General features: G+C 46.0%; 1 protein-coding gene across 9 annotated transcripts in view; it reads left to right on the forward strand.

Annotated features, from left to right (window-relative positions):
• LOC110507293 (focal adhesion kinase 1-like) overlaps nucleotides 1-16,023 on the forward strand; it is a 134,169-nt gene that overhangs the window by 108,367 nt on the left and 9,779 nt on the right. For 5 of the 9 annotated variants that reach the window (XM_036937428.1, XM_036937436.1, XM_036937420.1 and 2 more), the window contains 5 exons: nucleotides 4,484-4,595; nucleotides 9,137-9,223; nucleotides 9,761-9,877; nucleotides 10,358-10,489; nucleotides 14,400-14,462. In XM_036937428.1, coding sequence (XP_036793323.1) covers nucleotides 4,484-4,595; nucleotides 9,137-9,223; nucleotides 9,761-9,877; nucleotides 10,358-10,489; nucleotides 14,400-14,462 — 511 coding nt within the window. Of the gene's footprint in view, nucleotides 1-2,041; nucleotides 2,193-4,483; nucleotides 4,596-8,654; nucleotides 8,694-9,136; nucleotides 9,224-9,760; nucleotides 9,878-10,357; nucleotides 10,490-14,399; nucleotides 14,463-16,023 lie in introns of those variants that run through there. The other 4 variants (XM_036937413.1, XM_036937415.1, XM_036937418.1 and 1 more) reach the window with 2 other exon arrangements.

The raw sequence follows: 16,023 nt of genomic DNA on the forward strand, positions 1-16,023 counted from the left end.
CATGGTACCACTGTAATATACCCTTACATGGTACCACTGTCATATACCCTTACATGGTACCACTGTCATATACCCTTACATGGTACCACTGTTATATACCCTTACATGGGACCACTGTAATATACCCTTACATGGTACCACTGTCATATACCCTTACATGGTACCACTGTAATATACCCTTACATGGGACCACTGTAATATACCCTTACATGGGACCACTGTCATATACCCTTACATGGTACCACTGTCATATACCCTTACATGGTACCACTGTAATATACCCTTACATGGTACCACTGTCATATACCCTTACATGGTACCACTGTCATATACCCTTACATGGTACCACTGTTATATACCCTTACATGGGACCACTGTAATATACCCTTACATGGTACCACTGTCATATACCCTTACATGGGACCACTGTAATATACCCTTACATGGGACCACTGTCATATACCCTTACATGGTACCACTGTCATATACCCTTACATGGTAGATATGACTCCAGCTAGTCTCACTGTGAGAGGAGAACTCTGAGGGGACGGTATTATTAAGTCCCATGGAAAAGAGGGCTGTCCAAACCTTCTGCCTCTGATCCTGAGCCGTTCTCTCTGCTCTGCACTGATCTGACCTGAGAGACTGTGTCTGTCTGGTTTCTTGACCACATCTTGCCAGATCGGCAGGCTTGGCACTAGCGCTGCTTTAACCTCACCGTCACAAGACATCTTCTCCAGCCTCGATCTCGGCTCTACAGCGGAGTGCTTCAGTTCACCTTCACCGAGACATCTTCTCCAGCCTCTATCTCGGCTCCACAGCGGAGGGCTTCAATTCAGCGTCCAATCTTTTAACAAGCCAACCGCCCACGCACCCGCCTGCCTGCGCATTTATTGGACAGATGCCAAGTGCAACCCGCTGCCTGAGTAGCCCAGTAGAGTAAAAGGGAAGGCATGGGGGGGAGGCAGCTGATCTGGACTGAACAGACTGAGTCCCCCATTCTGTTCTCTTGTGAAGACTATTTTATTGACTGAATGCTGTTCCAGTTCTAATAGACCCTTGTTTCTGGGACTCTCTGCCTGGTTGTTTGTCTGGTCTCTGGGACTCTGCCTGGTTGTCTGTCTGGTCTCTGGGACTCTCTGCCTGGTTGTCTGTCTGGTCTCTGGGACTCTCTGCCTGGTTGTCTGTCTGATCTCTGGGACTCTCTGCCTGATTGTCTGTCTGGTCTCTGGGACTCTCTGCCTGGTTGTCTGTCTGGTCTCTGGGACTCTCTGCCTGGTTGTCTGTCTGGTCTCTGGGACTCTCTGCCTGGTTGTCTGTCTGGTCTCTGGGACTCTCTGCCTGGTTGTCTGTCTGGTCTCTGGGACTCTCTGCCTGATTGTCTGTCTGGTCTCTGGGATTCTCTGCCTGGTTGTCTGTCTGGTCTCTGGGACCCTCTGCCTGGTTGTCTGTCTGGTCTCTGGGACTCTCTGCCTGGTTGTCTGTCAGGTCTCTGGGACTCTCTGCCTGGTTGTCTGTCAGGTCTCTGGGACTCTCTGCCTGGTTGTCTGTCTGGTCTCTGGGACTCTCTGCCTGGTTGTCTGTCTGGTCTCTGGGCCTCTCTGCCTGGTTCTCTGGGACTCTCTGCCTGATTGTCAGTCTGGTCTCTGGGACTCTCTGCCTGGTTGTCTGTCTGGTCTCTGGGACTCTGCCTGGTTGTCTGTCTGGTCTCTGGGACTCTCTGCCTGGTTGTCTGTCTGGTCTCTGGGACTCTGCCTGGTTGTCTGTCTGGTCTCTGGGACTCTCTGCCTGATTGTCTGTCTGGTCTCTGGGACTCTCTGCCTGGTTCTCTGGCTGATCTCTGGGACTCTCTGCCTGGGTGTCTGTCTGGTCTCTGGGACACTTGATTCATGCGTACTGGACGTCTCTCCCCTAATGGATTATCTAAGTGGATATGGTCTCCTGTTCCTCTAGCAGCACAAGAGGCAGCTCAACTCCCACTGTTGTAAGGTAACAGTCAGGGCTTTTCCTTCCTTATCTCCTTCTCTCCGTGACTCAGTTGACTGAATATGTCCTATTGAGGTCTGCCTTGAGCAAATGTGGAGTGGTGTAGTTGGCTGTGAAGGAATGGATTTGATTCAGGACCCTCACAATACAGTTTCACAGACTTATTCTGAGCAGTGATGATATGGAACTCTAGCAAAGTGACGCTGGTGAGTAGTGAATATGTTTGGAGCGTTATTTAGCATGGCATTCAGTGTGCTCCCATTGTAATGCTGTTGAGTTACTGTCAGACTGTTTGATTTTGTTTTTAAAGGTAGTAGCTATTAGCTAGTCAACAGAAAGTAATACTTTATACGTTTTGTCAGCAACACTGTGAACACTTTTGTTATTAGAGGCAACAGGGCTTTGTTCATTTGCCTGTAACTTGTTAACAGACTGGTCAGGTTTGTGTTGTGTGTTCTGGAGAATGACCAGGACAGGTGGTCCCCATTGTTCTTGTCTGATTTACTGCTGCTACCACACATGTTTTAGTTATTGATTAATTTAACCTTTATTTAACCAGGTAAAACCCATTGAGGTTAAAACCCTATTTTGCGAAGGAGACCTGGCAAGAAGGCAAAACAGGGGAATAGCAGCGTGTCCAGAAAACAGAAAAATACAGAATACACACAAAAGACAAAGTGTCACAAGTTGAAGACACTATTGAAGATTAGAAACAACTGCAGTTTTCACAAACAGTGTTGTCAATCAGAGTCTTAACAGGCAAAGACACTAACTCCTCTAACTTTACAATCTTCTGAAACATGTTCCAGGATGAAGGGGCATTATGGGAAAATGATTGTTTTCCCATCTCAGTTCTAGCCTTAGGAACAAACAAGGACAGCAGTGACTGTGAATGAAGACTATATTGAGTGACTGATCTGGGCATTAAAGAACAGAGGTACAAAGGCAGCATGGCAGCTAGGACTAATGCTGTTTCCACAAATAGCCCTCCCTCCCTGAGAGAAAGACAGAGACAGAGAGAGACAGAAAGGGAGAGAGGGAGTGTGAGGGACAGAGAGAGACTATGAGGTCATGGGACACAGTTTATTGCCTGTATTTAGGCTGGAGGACCCTCCACTTCATATCTGTTCTTTGTTTAGTTGGGAGGAGACACTCCAGAGTTCTCAGCATCCAGAAGAATGTTTGGCTCAGTGAATTGCCTGCATTCTGTTCAGACTGGACATTGGATGACAGAATGGAGGATAGAACACAGAACATTGCGGTCTGAGTTCATGCTGGCTGAAAGGTAGAACAGTACAGAACAGTACAGTAGAGTCGACCCACATCTCCTCTCATTGTGTGCTTCTATAAATGGCTTATTCCTCTAATGGCTATTGCAGGTCTGAGGGGAGGGACGCTGGTTCATGTGTTTGAGCAGTTTCCCCTCTTTTAGTGCATGTCCAATGGGTTTCCATGTGCTGTGGACCAGAGGCATAACATCACTGTAGCAGATCCAGGCTGGGTGGAGGGGAGGGACGCTGGTTCATGTGTTTGAGCAGTTTCCTCTATTTTAGTGCCTGTCCAATGGGTTTCCATGTGCTGTGGACCAGAGGCATAACATCACTGTAGCAGATTCAGGCTGGGTGGAGGGGAGGGACGCTGGTTCATGTGTTTGAGCAGTTTCCTCTATTTTAGTGCCTGTCCAATGGGTTTCCATGTGCTGTGGACCAGAGGCATAACATCACTGTAGCAGATCCAGGCTGGGTGGAGGGGAGGGACGCTGGTTCATGTGTTTGAGCAGTTTCCTCTATTTTAGTGCATGTCCAATGGGTTTCCATGTGCTGTGGACCAGAGGCATAACATCACTGTAGCAGATCCAGGCTGGGTGGAGGGGGACCGCTGTCTGCTTTCCCTACTCTGTATTCCTTAAGGTCCTGTGTGTGTACCATATTGTCTGACTCTCAAATGGCTCCCTATTCCCTTTATAGTGCACTACTTTAAACAAGGCCCATAGAGCTCTGGTCAAAAGTAGTGCACTATATAGGAAATAGGGAGCCATTTGGTATGCATCCTATGTACTGTAGCTCAGGGCAAGAGGATGTAGCTGGTTACAGGGGAAGGTTGTTGTAGTACTCAGCTGTGTGAAACCCACCCTGTCAGCTAACAGGACAGCTCTGTAAACAAAACCATCAGAACGTAGCAGGACTTAACAGTGAAGGACATGGACCTTGTGGCTGTAGCTACGCTGCAACAATATCCATCCTTGAATTCTAGTGGGGAAGCCTGTCACCTTGTACAGTAGCAGTACAGTACAATAACCTCTACAGTGTTTATCCAGCGTATCTCTCATCCTCGTCTCTCCCCTCTCAAAGCCACAGCACCACAGCTTTAGGTCTGAGGAGATGCTAAACTGATGTAAACTATAGTTATGTTCCTGACTCCTGAAGTCTGATAGTATCACACACACACACACACACACACACACACAGTGACAGTGGTTTGTTCTGTCTCTCTGCAGTCAGATATTGGAGGAGGAGAAGCTCCAGCAGAAGGAGAGGACACGTATGGAGATGAGACGTCAGGTCTCCGTGTCCTGGGACTCAGGGGGGTCCGACGAGGCGCCGCCTAAAGTAAGAGCTAACACACACACACACACACACACACACACACACACACACACACACACACACAGATAGAGAGTCACATGCACACTTTTATACACACACAGAAGTACATTAATAGACACACACGCACGCACGCACGCACACACACACACACACACATAGCACATTAATAGACACACACACACAGAAGCACATTAATAGACACACACACATACACACATAAGCACATTAATAGACACACACACACACAGCAACTTTATGCCTTGGCCACGAGGAGGTCACAGACGTTATCATCAACACCTATCTTGGCAGTCAGTCTGTCAGTTGGCTGCTCCCATTACAAGAGGAGTTTTCATGGTATGACATCTGTAAACACTGTACATAAATACAACAGTACAGTCAAGCTCGAGGCTTTAGTCAGTGACTCCCTCAGGAATTACACATGGAGTCCGGTGGAGTCTACATGCTTGGAGCCACAATTTCAGTTCTGTTGGTCAGACTGTCTGTCCGTTAGACATTATTCTGAGGGAAACGTTCTTCGTAGCTTCACCTCTTCCATCCTCTAATGTTATTTAGAGAGCTTTCATTTTCTATCTGATATACTAATGTAATTTCTGTTCCCAGTTTTCTCTCTGCTGCAGCTGTTCGCCTTATCTAAAGCCTTATCTATTGTTAACTCATGGTCCTATTCTCAGGAACTAGTCTCCACCATGGACAAACACTGCTGGCTGCTGTGACTGAACAGCTCTGTGTACAGCCACCTTATCAACCCAGCAAAAAAAGAAACGCCTTCTCACTGTCAACTGTGTTTATTTTCAGAAAACTTAACGTCTGTAAATATTTGTATGAACAAAGCAAGATTCAATAACTGAGACATAAACTGAACAAGTTCCACAGACATGTGACTAACATAAATGTGTCCCTGAACAAAGAGGGGGTCAAAAGTAACAGTCAGTATCTGGTGTGGCCACCAGCTGCATTAAGTACTGCACTGCATCTTCTCCTCATGGACTGCACCAGATTTGCCAGTTCTTGCTGTGAGATGTTACCCCACTCTTCCACCAAGGCACCTGCAAGTTCCCGGACAATTCTGGAGGGAATGGCCCTAGCCCTCACCCTCCGATCCGCCAGATCCCAGACGTGCTCAATGGGATTGAGATCCGGGCTCTTCGCTGGCCATGGCAGAACACTGACAGTCCTGTCTTGCTGGAAATCACGCACAGAATGAGCAGTATGGCTGGTGGCATTGTCATGCTGGAGGGTCATGTCAGGATGAGCCTGCAGGAAGGGTACCACATGAGGGAGGAGGATGTCTTCCCTGTAACGCATAGCGTTGAGATTGCCTGCAATGACAACAAGCTCAGTCCGATGATGCTGTGACACACCGCCCCAGACCACGACGGACCCTCCACCTCCAAATCGATCCCGCTCCAGAGTACAGGCCTCGGTGTAACGCTCATTCCTTCGACGATAAAACCAGAATCCGACCATCGCCCCTGGTGAGACAAAACCGCGACTCGTCAGTGAAGAGCACTTTTTGCTAGTCCTGCCTGGTCCAGTGACGGTGGGTTTGTGCCCATAGGCGACGTTGCCTTACAACATGCCTACAAGCCCTCTGTCTTGCCTCTCTCAGCCTATTGCGGACAGACTGAGCACTGATGGAGGGATTGTGCGTTCCTGGTATAAATTGAGCAGTTGTTGTTGCCATCCTGTACCTGTCCCCCAGGTGTGATGTTCGGATGTACCGATCCTGTGAAGGTGTTGTTACACGTGGTCTGCCACTGCGAAGACAATCAGCTGTCCATCCTGTCTCCCTGTAGCGCTGTCTTAGGCGTCTCAGGACGGACACTGCAATTTATTGCCCTGGCCACATCTGCAGTCCTCATGCCTCCTTGCAGCATGCCTAAGGCACGTTCACGCAGATGAGCAGGGAACCTAGGCATCTTTCTTTTGGTGTTTTTCAGAGTCAGTAGAAAGGCCTCTTTAGTGTCCTAAGTTTTCATAACTGTGACCTTAATTGCCTACCATCTGTAAGCTGTTAGTGTGTTAACGACCGTTCCACAGGTGCATGTTCATTAATTGTTTATGGTTCATTGAACAAGCATGGGAAACAGGGTTTAAACCCTTTACAATGAAGATCTGTGAAGTTATTTTATAACCACCATTTCTCTTCTAATACTTTGTGATGACTATTGATGGGAACTATTTTATCAAGAGACTATTTTATCAAGGGAATCTTTTATCAAGAGACTATTTTATCAAGGGACTATTTTTCAGGGGACTATTTTATCAGGATACTATTTTATGTGACTACACTGTCCCACCTTATTGACTACCTTGCTGTTTTCCCCCACTGACTACCCTGCTGTCTTCCCCCACTGACGACCCTGGTCTCCTCCCCCATTAGTTCCTCTACCAGCTCTCTGCTTACAGCTTATCACCTAGCTGGCTTTGTCTTCAGCAATGTTCCATCATGTCTCAATGTGCTTGTTGTGCTCTGTCTGTGTGTCTGACCACATCTCCCTGTGTCTCAGTGTCTCTGTTCCCTTGTCTCCCTCTGTCTGTCTGTCTGTCTGTCTGTCTGTCTGTCTGTCTGTCTGTCTGTCTGTCTGTCTGTCTGTCTGTCTGTCTGGTCCCTCCCGTCTGTCCGGTCCCTCCCGTCTGTCTGTCTGCCTGTCTGTCTGTCCGTCTGTCTGTGTCATCATCATCATCATGCTATACCTCCCTGTGCTTTGGCTCTCAGCCCTCCCTGTGCTTTGGCTTTCAGCCCTCCCTGTGCTTTGGCTCTAAGCCCTCCCTGTGCTTTGGCTCTAAGCCCTCCCTGTGCTTTGGCTCTCAGCCCTCCCTGTGCTTTGGCTCTAAGCCCTCCCTGTGCTTTGGCTCTCAGCCCTCCCTGTGCTTTGGCTCTTAGCCCTCCCTGTGCTTTGGCTTTCAGCCCTCCCTATGCTTTGGCTCTCAGCCCTCCCTGTGCTTTGGCTCTAAGCCCTCCCTGTGCTTTGGCTCTAAGCCCTCCCTGTGCTTTGGCTCTCAGCCCTCCCTGTGCTTTGGTGAGCACCCCCTTCCCCACCACAGCTAGTACTACACCCTCCATGCCCCCTGCGGTTGTCAGGTCCTCTACCCCCACCTCCACACTGACAGGCTGCAGCCACCCCAAAAGCAGCAGCTGACCCATGCAGTCCACAGATCCATACATGTTGGTGGGACAGCACAGAGGGCCACAGCATTAAATAGATCAGAGCTGTAAAGGTTTTGACATACTCCAGTCTAGTGGTGTCTCTCTGAAAGACACACAGCAGGGCTGGACACTGTCCAGCTCCAATCCAGGGATTTCAGTGTCAAGTTATGTAGACAAATCACTGTCTGTTTCTCATAGGGCTCCTGTTAGGATGCAACAGTGATCCATTATAGTGCTATTTCACTTTGACAAGAGACACAACATGCCTTCAAATCTAGTTAGATGATTATTGTGGATTTGTTCAAAGCTGTGGGCTAAATACTTACACTGAATATGATGGCACACACACTAGAGTCACATGAACTTCCATTTAGAAATAAATCATGTTTTGGTCCATCGTAGATTTAGTGTTTTTCTTTGTTGAATATTGTGACACTAAGCTGTTTGGATGCTTGTGTAATCGTTGTCCCAAATGGCACCCATTTCCCCTATGTAGTGCACTACTTTTGACCTGGGCCCATAGGCCTCTGGAGGAAAGAAGGGCACTATGTTAGGGAACAGGGTTCCATTTGGGATGCAGTACTGTACAGCAGGGTGACGTCTCCTCCCACCAGATCTTTGGATGATGCAATCTACTGTTATTCTACCATGAAAACATGCTGCTCTCATTGGTCCTTTTTCAACACGGTTGGTTGATGCTTCCGTTGTCGTCATCTTAGCCATCCCAACGTTGTGTACAACCATGTAGAATGTTTCTATTGTACGTATGCTAAATGAGTATCTGAACTCTGTAACTTGCACATCATTTCCTGTTTCATTTCCACCGTGTTGTCACATGTTGTAACTTACAGCCTGTTCTGTTTCGTTCACTGTCTTTTGCTAATCGGGAGGTTTGGCCTCGAGAAGCTTACTGTGAAAAGGTCTGTAAGGTAGATGTCTCGCTGTGATTAAATATAAGGAAAGTCTGAGTGCAATGCTCAGTGGAGGAGGAGATTGTTGCCTGCCTGCCTATCAACATGTCACCCTGAATTGGAGATGATTATTCTACCCTCATCCCCCCCCCCCCCCCCCCCCCCATCCCGCACCAAAAATAACCATCAACTCTACTAAGTCCAACACCAGAACTCTCATATAACTCTGTTGTGAATGTTGAACTAACTGCCTGCTTGTTTCATAGCCTTTCTTTGTTTCCCTTCTGGACAGCTCTAACACTGTCCACACACATTGCATCTGTAGTTTGTGTGTGTGTGTGTGTGTGTGTGTGCGTGCGTGCGTGCGTGCGTACACCTAGCTCTATCTAACCCAGACCTAGCTATGGAGATGAAACAGCAGCATGTATTTAACAGAGCTCTCTGTCTCTCTCTGTCTATAGCCCAGCAGACCAGGGTACCCCAGCCCACGCTCCAGTGAGGGGTTCTACCCCAGCCCACAGCACCTGGGGCAGCCCACCCACTACCAGGTAGAGCAAGGAGAGCTGGTACACAGGGGGGCAGGTAGCCTAGCGGTTAAGAGCGTTGGACCAGTAACCGAAATGTTACTGGTTTGAATCCCTGACTAGGTGAAAAATCTGTCGATGTACCGTTGAGCAAGGCACTTAACCCTAATTGCTCCTGTAAGTCACTCTGGATAAGAGCATCTGCTAAATGACTCTAATGTAAATGTTAAATGTGTTATAACATCATAACCACTAGCAGGTAGAGCAAGGAGAGCTGGTACATTGTGTTATAAAGTAGTTATAACAGCATAACCACTAGCAGGTAGAGCAAGGAGAGCTGGTACATTGTTATAAAGTAGTTATAACAGCATAACCACTAGCAGGTAGCCTAGCTACTACAACACACTGACAGAGAGACATGAGACAGTACCCTGTGTTTATACAGTAGTTATAACAGGCCTTTCCCTAGATGTCATGGGATTCTGTTTTTGTAGTTGGGATATTGGTTGTTCCTGATCTAAGTAGATACATTACTAATTCAAAGGCCCCTGTCCTTCCCAGATGGCAGGATACCCAGGCCCCAGTGGGATGTACCCTCCCCAGGCATCCCACGATCCCCATGACACCTGGAACCACCACCGGCAGCAGGACCTCCCCATGTGGTCTCCCAACATGGAGGTAAGGATCCGGGGATGGACCAGTGTTGTACACCTGGTGCTCCCAATAACAAGATGGTACTGTAGTAGCGATTTAGGTTGGTGAGGGACAATACACTGATTCTCTCTCTCTCTATCTTTCTCTCTCTCTAAATCTCTCTTTTTCTCTCTTTCTTTCTCTCTCAATTTGTATCTCTTTCTCTCTCACTCTCTGTCTCTCTCTCTCTCTCTCTCTCTCTCTCTCTCTCTCTCTCCATGTGTCTGTCTCGCTCTGTCTGTCTTTCTCTCTCTTTCTTTCTTTCTCTCTCTGTCTCTCTCTCTCTGTGTCTGTCTGTCTGTCTGTCTGTCTGTCTGTCTCTCTGTCTGTCTGTCTATCTGTCTCTCTCTCTCTCTCTCTCTGTCTGTCTGTCTGTCTGTCTGTCTGCCTGTCTGTCTGTCGCTCTCTCTGTCTCTCTCTCTCTCTGTGTGTCTGTCTTTCTCTCTGGGTGTCTGTCTGTCTCAGGACAGGGGGTCTCTGGACATGCAGGTGATGGGTCAGGTTCTGCCCCCCCTCCTGATGGAGGAACAGCTGATGATGCAACAGCAGCAGATGGAGGAGGACCAGCGGTGGCTGGAGCATGAGGAACGCTTCCTGGTAATAACACACACGCTATACTGTATATACACACAAACCACACACACACACACTATATATACATACACACATACCACACACATATACAAGCACACACACACACACTATACAGTGGGGCAAAAAAGTATACAGAAAATCACATTGTAGGATTTTTTATGAATTTATTTGCAAATTATGGTGGAAAATAAGTATTTGGTCACCTACAAACAAGCAAGATTTCTGGCTCTCTCGCTGGCTCTCACAGACCTGTAACTTCTTCTTTAAGAGGCTTTTCTGTCCTCCACTCGTTACCTGTATTAATGCCACCTGTTTGAACTTGTTATCAGTATAAAATACACCTGTCCACAACCTCAAACAGTCACACTCCAAACTCCACTATGGCCAAGACCAAAGAGCTGTCAAAGGACACCAGAAACAAAATTGTAGACCTGCACCAGGTTGGGAAGACTGAATCTGCAATAGGTAAGCAGCTTGGTTTGAAGAAATCAACTGTGGGAGCAATTATTAGGAAATGGAAGACATACAAGACCACTGATAATCTCCCTCGATCTGGGGCTCCACACAAGATCTCACCCCGTGGGGTCAAAATGATCACAAGAACGGTGATCAAAAATCCCAGAACCACACGGGGGGACCTAGTGAATGACCTGCAGAGAGCTGGGACCAAAGTAACAAAGCCTACCATCAGTAACACACTACGCTGCCAGGGACTCAAATTAAGCCAGTACATGTCCAGGCCCGTCTGAAGTTTGCTAGAGAGCATTTGGATGATCCAGAAGAAGATTGGGAGAATGACATATGGTCAGATGAAACCAAAATATAACTTTTTGGTAAAAACTCAACTCGTCGTGTTTGGAGGACAAAGAATGCTGAGTTGCATCCAAAGAACACCATACCGACTGTGATGCATGGGGGTGGAAACATCATGCTTTGGGGCTGTTTTTCTGCAAAGGGACCAGGACGACTGATCCGTGTAAAGGAAAGAATGAATGGGGCCATGTATCGTGAGATTTTGAGTGAAAACCTCCTTCCATCAGCAAGGGCATTGAAGATGAAAAGTGCCTGGGTCTTTCAGCATGACAATGATCCCAAACACACCGCCCCGGGCAATGAAGGAGTGGCTTCGTAAGAAGCATTTCAAAGTCCTGGAGTGGCCTAGTCAGTCTCCAGATCTCAACCCCATAGAAAATCTTTGGAGGGAGTTGAAAGTCCGTGTTGCCCAGCAACAGCCCCAAAACATCACTGCTCTAGAGGAGATCTGCATGGAGGAATGGGCCAAAATACCAGCAACAGTGTGTGAAAACCTTGTGAAGACTTACAGAAAATGTTTGACCTCTGTCATTGCCAACAAAGGGTATATAACAAAGTATTGAGAAACTTTTGTTATTGACCAAATACTTATTTTCCACCATCATTTGCAAATAAATTCATTAAAAATACTACAATGTGATTTTCTGGATTATTTTTTCTCATTTTGTCTGTCATAGTTGAAGTGTACCTATGATGAAAATTACAGGCCTCTCTAATCTTTTTAAGTGGGAGAACTTGCACAATTGGTGGCTGACTAAATACTTTTTCCCCCCACTGTATATACATACACACAAACCACACACACACACACTATATATACATACACACAAACCACACACATACACACTATATATATATATATATATAATGGATGTGTGGTATATAATGGATGTGTGGTATATAATGGATGTGTGGTATATAATGGATCTGTGGTATATAATGGATCTGTGGTATATAATGGATCCGTGGTATATAATGGATGTGTGGTATATAATGGATGTGTGGTATATAATGGATCTGTGGTATACCACACACACATACAAGCACACACACACGCACACTATATATATATACATACACACACACACATACCCCACACACAGACACACTATATATACATACACACATACCACACACACACAAACCACACCTATACCACACACATCCCACACACACATGATCGTTGTACAGACTTGCCTCCTGTAACCCCTCTGATGGTGATGCAGGAGATAACAGACCTGCCTCCTGTAACCCTTCTGATGGTGATGCAGGAGATAACAGACCTGCCCCTTCATGTTCTGTTTTCAGGGTGTTTACTTACAACTGTAATGTCTGACACAAATGTACTTCATCATTCCTTGGAAAGCCCTGTGTTAACTGTGCACAGATGTCATACATTATGTTTTGCACTGGCTTCATACCCCTCAGTTATTTTAGTAGTACCATATCATTATCTCTGAGATGTGTCCCAGAGCGCCTCAGTTCACTTCTTGGATCATTTTTTACATTCAACGGACAAAGACGTTTTCAGAGAAGAAAGGGGGAAACAAAAAGCATTGTCTTGTGTTTTTCAGACCTTTGGCAAAGCTGTCAACTTTTGTGTGTTCTTAAAGTGTTGTATTGTGTGTGTGTGTGTGTGTGCGTGTGCATGCCCAGGTGTGGCTAAAGCAAATTCCTAGCTAATGATAGGTTTGTCCCTCCATGCACCGTCAAGTATGGTAAACTTATTTTGACCCACAGTTGGTGAAGGCAAATGTTCTTCGCTGGAAAGCTGAGTAGGTTGTATGTAGTTTAGACCCGTAGACTCTTATTTCATCCAAGGGGAGGGACTACTAGAAGAAAGGAAGGAGAGGACCAGGGGAGAGAGATAGGGAGGGAGAAAGAGACAGAGGTGGAGAGATAGAGACAGCGAGGGATAGAGAGAGAGAAACAAAGAAGGAGGAAGAGAGAGAGGCAGGCGAACAGAGAAAGACCGCTATCTGGCTGCATGTTCACTTTGTGTAAGTCAGTCAGCGAGCCAGTCAGTCAGTAAGTCAGCGAGCCAGACAGTCAGTCAGTGAGCCAGTCAGTCAGTGAGCCAAGCCGTGTAAACAGGAGTAAACGTGGGGAACCTCTCTCATCCTGTTGATGGAATTCCTAGCAGCTCCATGCTCTCCTTCCAGGCACTGAAACACCCAGCAGAGAACAGCAGTCCAAAGGATGCAGGTTTTCAAGTCCTTCCTGGGAAAACTGGTACAGCATTAGGGAAGGAGAGAGGAATGAGAATAGTTTGGCAGGCAGCTGGCGTGAGACTGAAGTTTTAATAAGTTAACGGGCAGAGCAGCAGCAGGAGTACATTTGCTGCGCTGCGGGATTCTAAGCTGTGTACAACTGTTCCTTCTGTGTTGAAGTGCTAGAAAGATAAATCATTGAATGTGCCGACTACTGTAGATGTTAAAATATATTAGCATACTAGAAAAAATATTAATATACTAGAAAACAAATATTATCATACTAGAATTGATGCTCATCAAGAAATAACAGCGACAAGTGCACAGGAAAACCATTTAAAACAACTGTAGGCGCGTTACAGCGCATTAGATAAAGTCGCTCAGAAGATGTGGTTTTAGCTGCAATCTAATGTCGACTTTTCTTGTGGAAAACGGTATGAGCGATGTAAGGGTTTTATGCATGCGCAGTTGTTGGGTCTCGATCCTTCTGCAAGTTGGATGAGCAGCGCATTTGCCTCAGCAACAGAGAGTCACGTCAAAGACTAGCTAGCTTACATTAGCTGAAACCCTATATTACAATACAACACACACACAAATAATAATGACCACTCCAAGGATCAAGTGGAGAATGTCTCTTGTTACCATTTTCTCCTGTGTTTACGTAGCAGTGATTTGTATTTGTCATGATATTGTATATTCATTTTGATTTGATCTGACTGATTTGAATATCAGTGCATCAGATGTCATACCACTGTTATAGCAAAGTAATGTCCATTATCACTGTGATATAGAGAAATAATGATTGTTTTCCACGTTGAAATCAGTCTGAGCATTTGTTTGTTCGTTCGATCATTCATTTAACCTGCTGTGTCTCTCTCGGTCACAACCAGAAGCCGGATTCAAGGAATTCCAGAGGCAGCATTGACCGGGACGACGGCATCCTCCATGGCCCAGTAAGTCTCCTCTTTTTACTTGGTTGCCCTGGATGGATTAACAGTCAACGCTATCTCCTGTTCTCTTTACCTCTCTCACAAATATGCAAAATACCTTGGGCTTTCACTCAAAAGAAGTTAAAGAGATTTTGTCTGGAGGGGGGGGGGGGGTTCCCGTCAATGTCTCTCTGTTGTCTGTTCTTGTTGTACCACTCCTAGCCTGGGGTTGTGTGTGAGTTATACAGTGAGTCAGTGAGTATTACAGTACGTCAGTCGTATAGTGGGAGAGAACACTCCCAGACAGCCTGTGTAGAGGCTCAAGTCAATCAAACCAGTATTTCTGTATTTATGCTGTAGTGCAGTATATTAGCAGGCATAAATGCTTTCCTTACTGAATGGTTTTGTGGTAAAATAGCAACAGAGGCCCCCTGACAGATAGATGCTATCAGTTTTTAAAACATGACTTTGGCTCAGAGAGCTTCTACATATAAATGCATAATAGAGACTGTGCATTCGGAAAGTGTTCAGACCCCTTCTGTTTTTCGCAGCGTGATGAGAATACAGTCCTCTTTATTAAAGGAAGAGCACTTAAACAAACTAACAAAACAACAAAACAAATGTGAAGCTATAAACACTGGTGCTGACACAGACAACTAGACATAGACAATAACCCACCAAATACCCAAGGAATATGGCTACCTAAATATGGTCCCCAATCAGAGACAACGATAAACAGCTGCTTCTGATTGAGAACCAATCTAGGCAACCATAGACATAAAAACACCTAGACTAGAAACAAGCCCATAAACATACAAAAACAGGACAAAAACACATATATCACCCTCGTCACACCCTGACCTAACCAAAATAATAAAGAAAACTAAGAAAACTAAGGTAATAAATACAAATTCCCATCAATCTACACACAATACCCCATAATGACAAAGCGTAAACAGGTTTTTTGATTTTTTTTCAAATGTATTAAAAATAGAAAACTGAAATACCTTATTTACATAAGTATTCAGACCCTTAGCTAAGAAACTCAAAATTGCGCTCAGGTGCGTCCTGTTTCCATTGATCATCCTTGGAGATGTTTCTACAACGTGATTGTTGTCCAGCTGTGGTAAATTCAATTGATTGGACATGATTTGGAAATGCACAGACCTGTCTATATACGGTCCTACAGTTGACAGTGCATGTCAGAGCAAAAACTAAGCCGTGAAGTCAAAGGAATTGTCCGAAGAGCTCCGAGATAGAATTGTGTCAAGGAACAGATCTGGGGAAGGGTACCAAATAATATCTGCAGCATTGAAGGGCACCAAGAACACAGTGGCCTCCATCATTCTTAAATGAAGTTAGGAACCACCAAGACTGAGCAAACTGAGCAATCGGGGAAGAAGGGCTTTGGTCAGGGAGGTGATCAAGATCCTGATGGTCACTCTGACAGAGCTCCAGAGTTCCTGTGTGAAATTGGGAGAACCTTCCAGAGAACCTTCCAGAAGCCACTCCTCAGTAAAAGGCACATGACAGCATGCTTGGAGTTTGCCAAAAGATACCTAAAGGACTCTCAGACCATGAGAAA

The sequence above is a fragment of the Oncorhynchus mykiss genome, chromosome 2 (assembly GCF_013265735.2).
Source record: "Oncorhynchus mykiss isolate Arlee chromosome 2, USDA_OmykA_1.1, whole genome shotgun sequence".
Classification (NCBI taxonomy): Eukaryota; Metazoa; Chordata; class Actinopteri; order Salmoniformes; family Salmonidae; genus Oncorhynchus; species Oncorhynchus mykiss.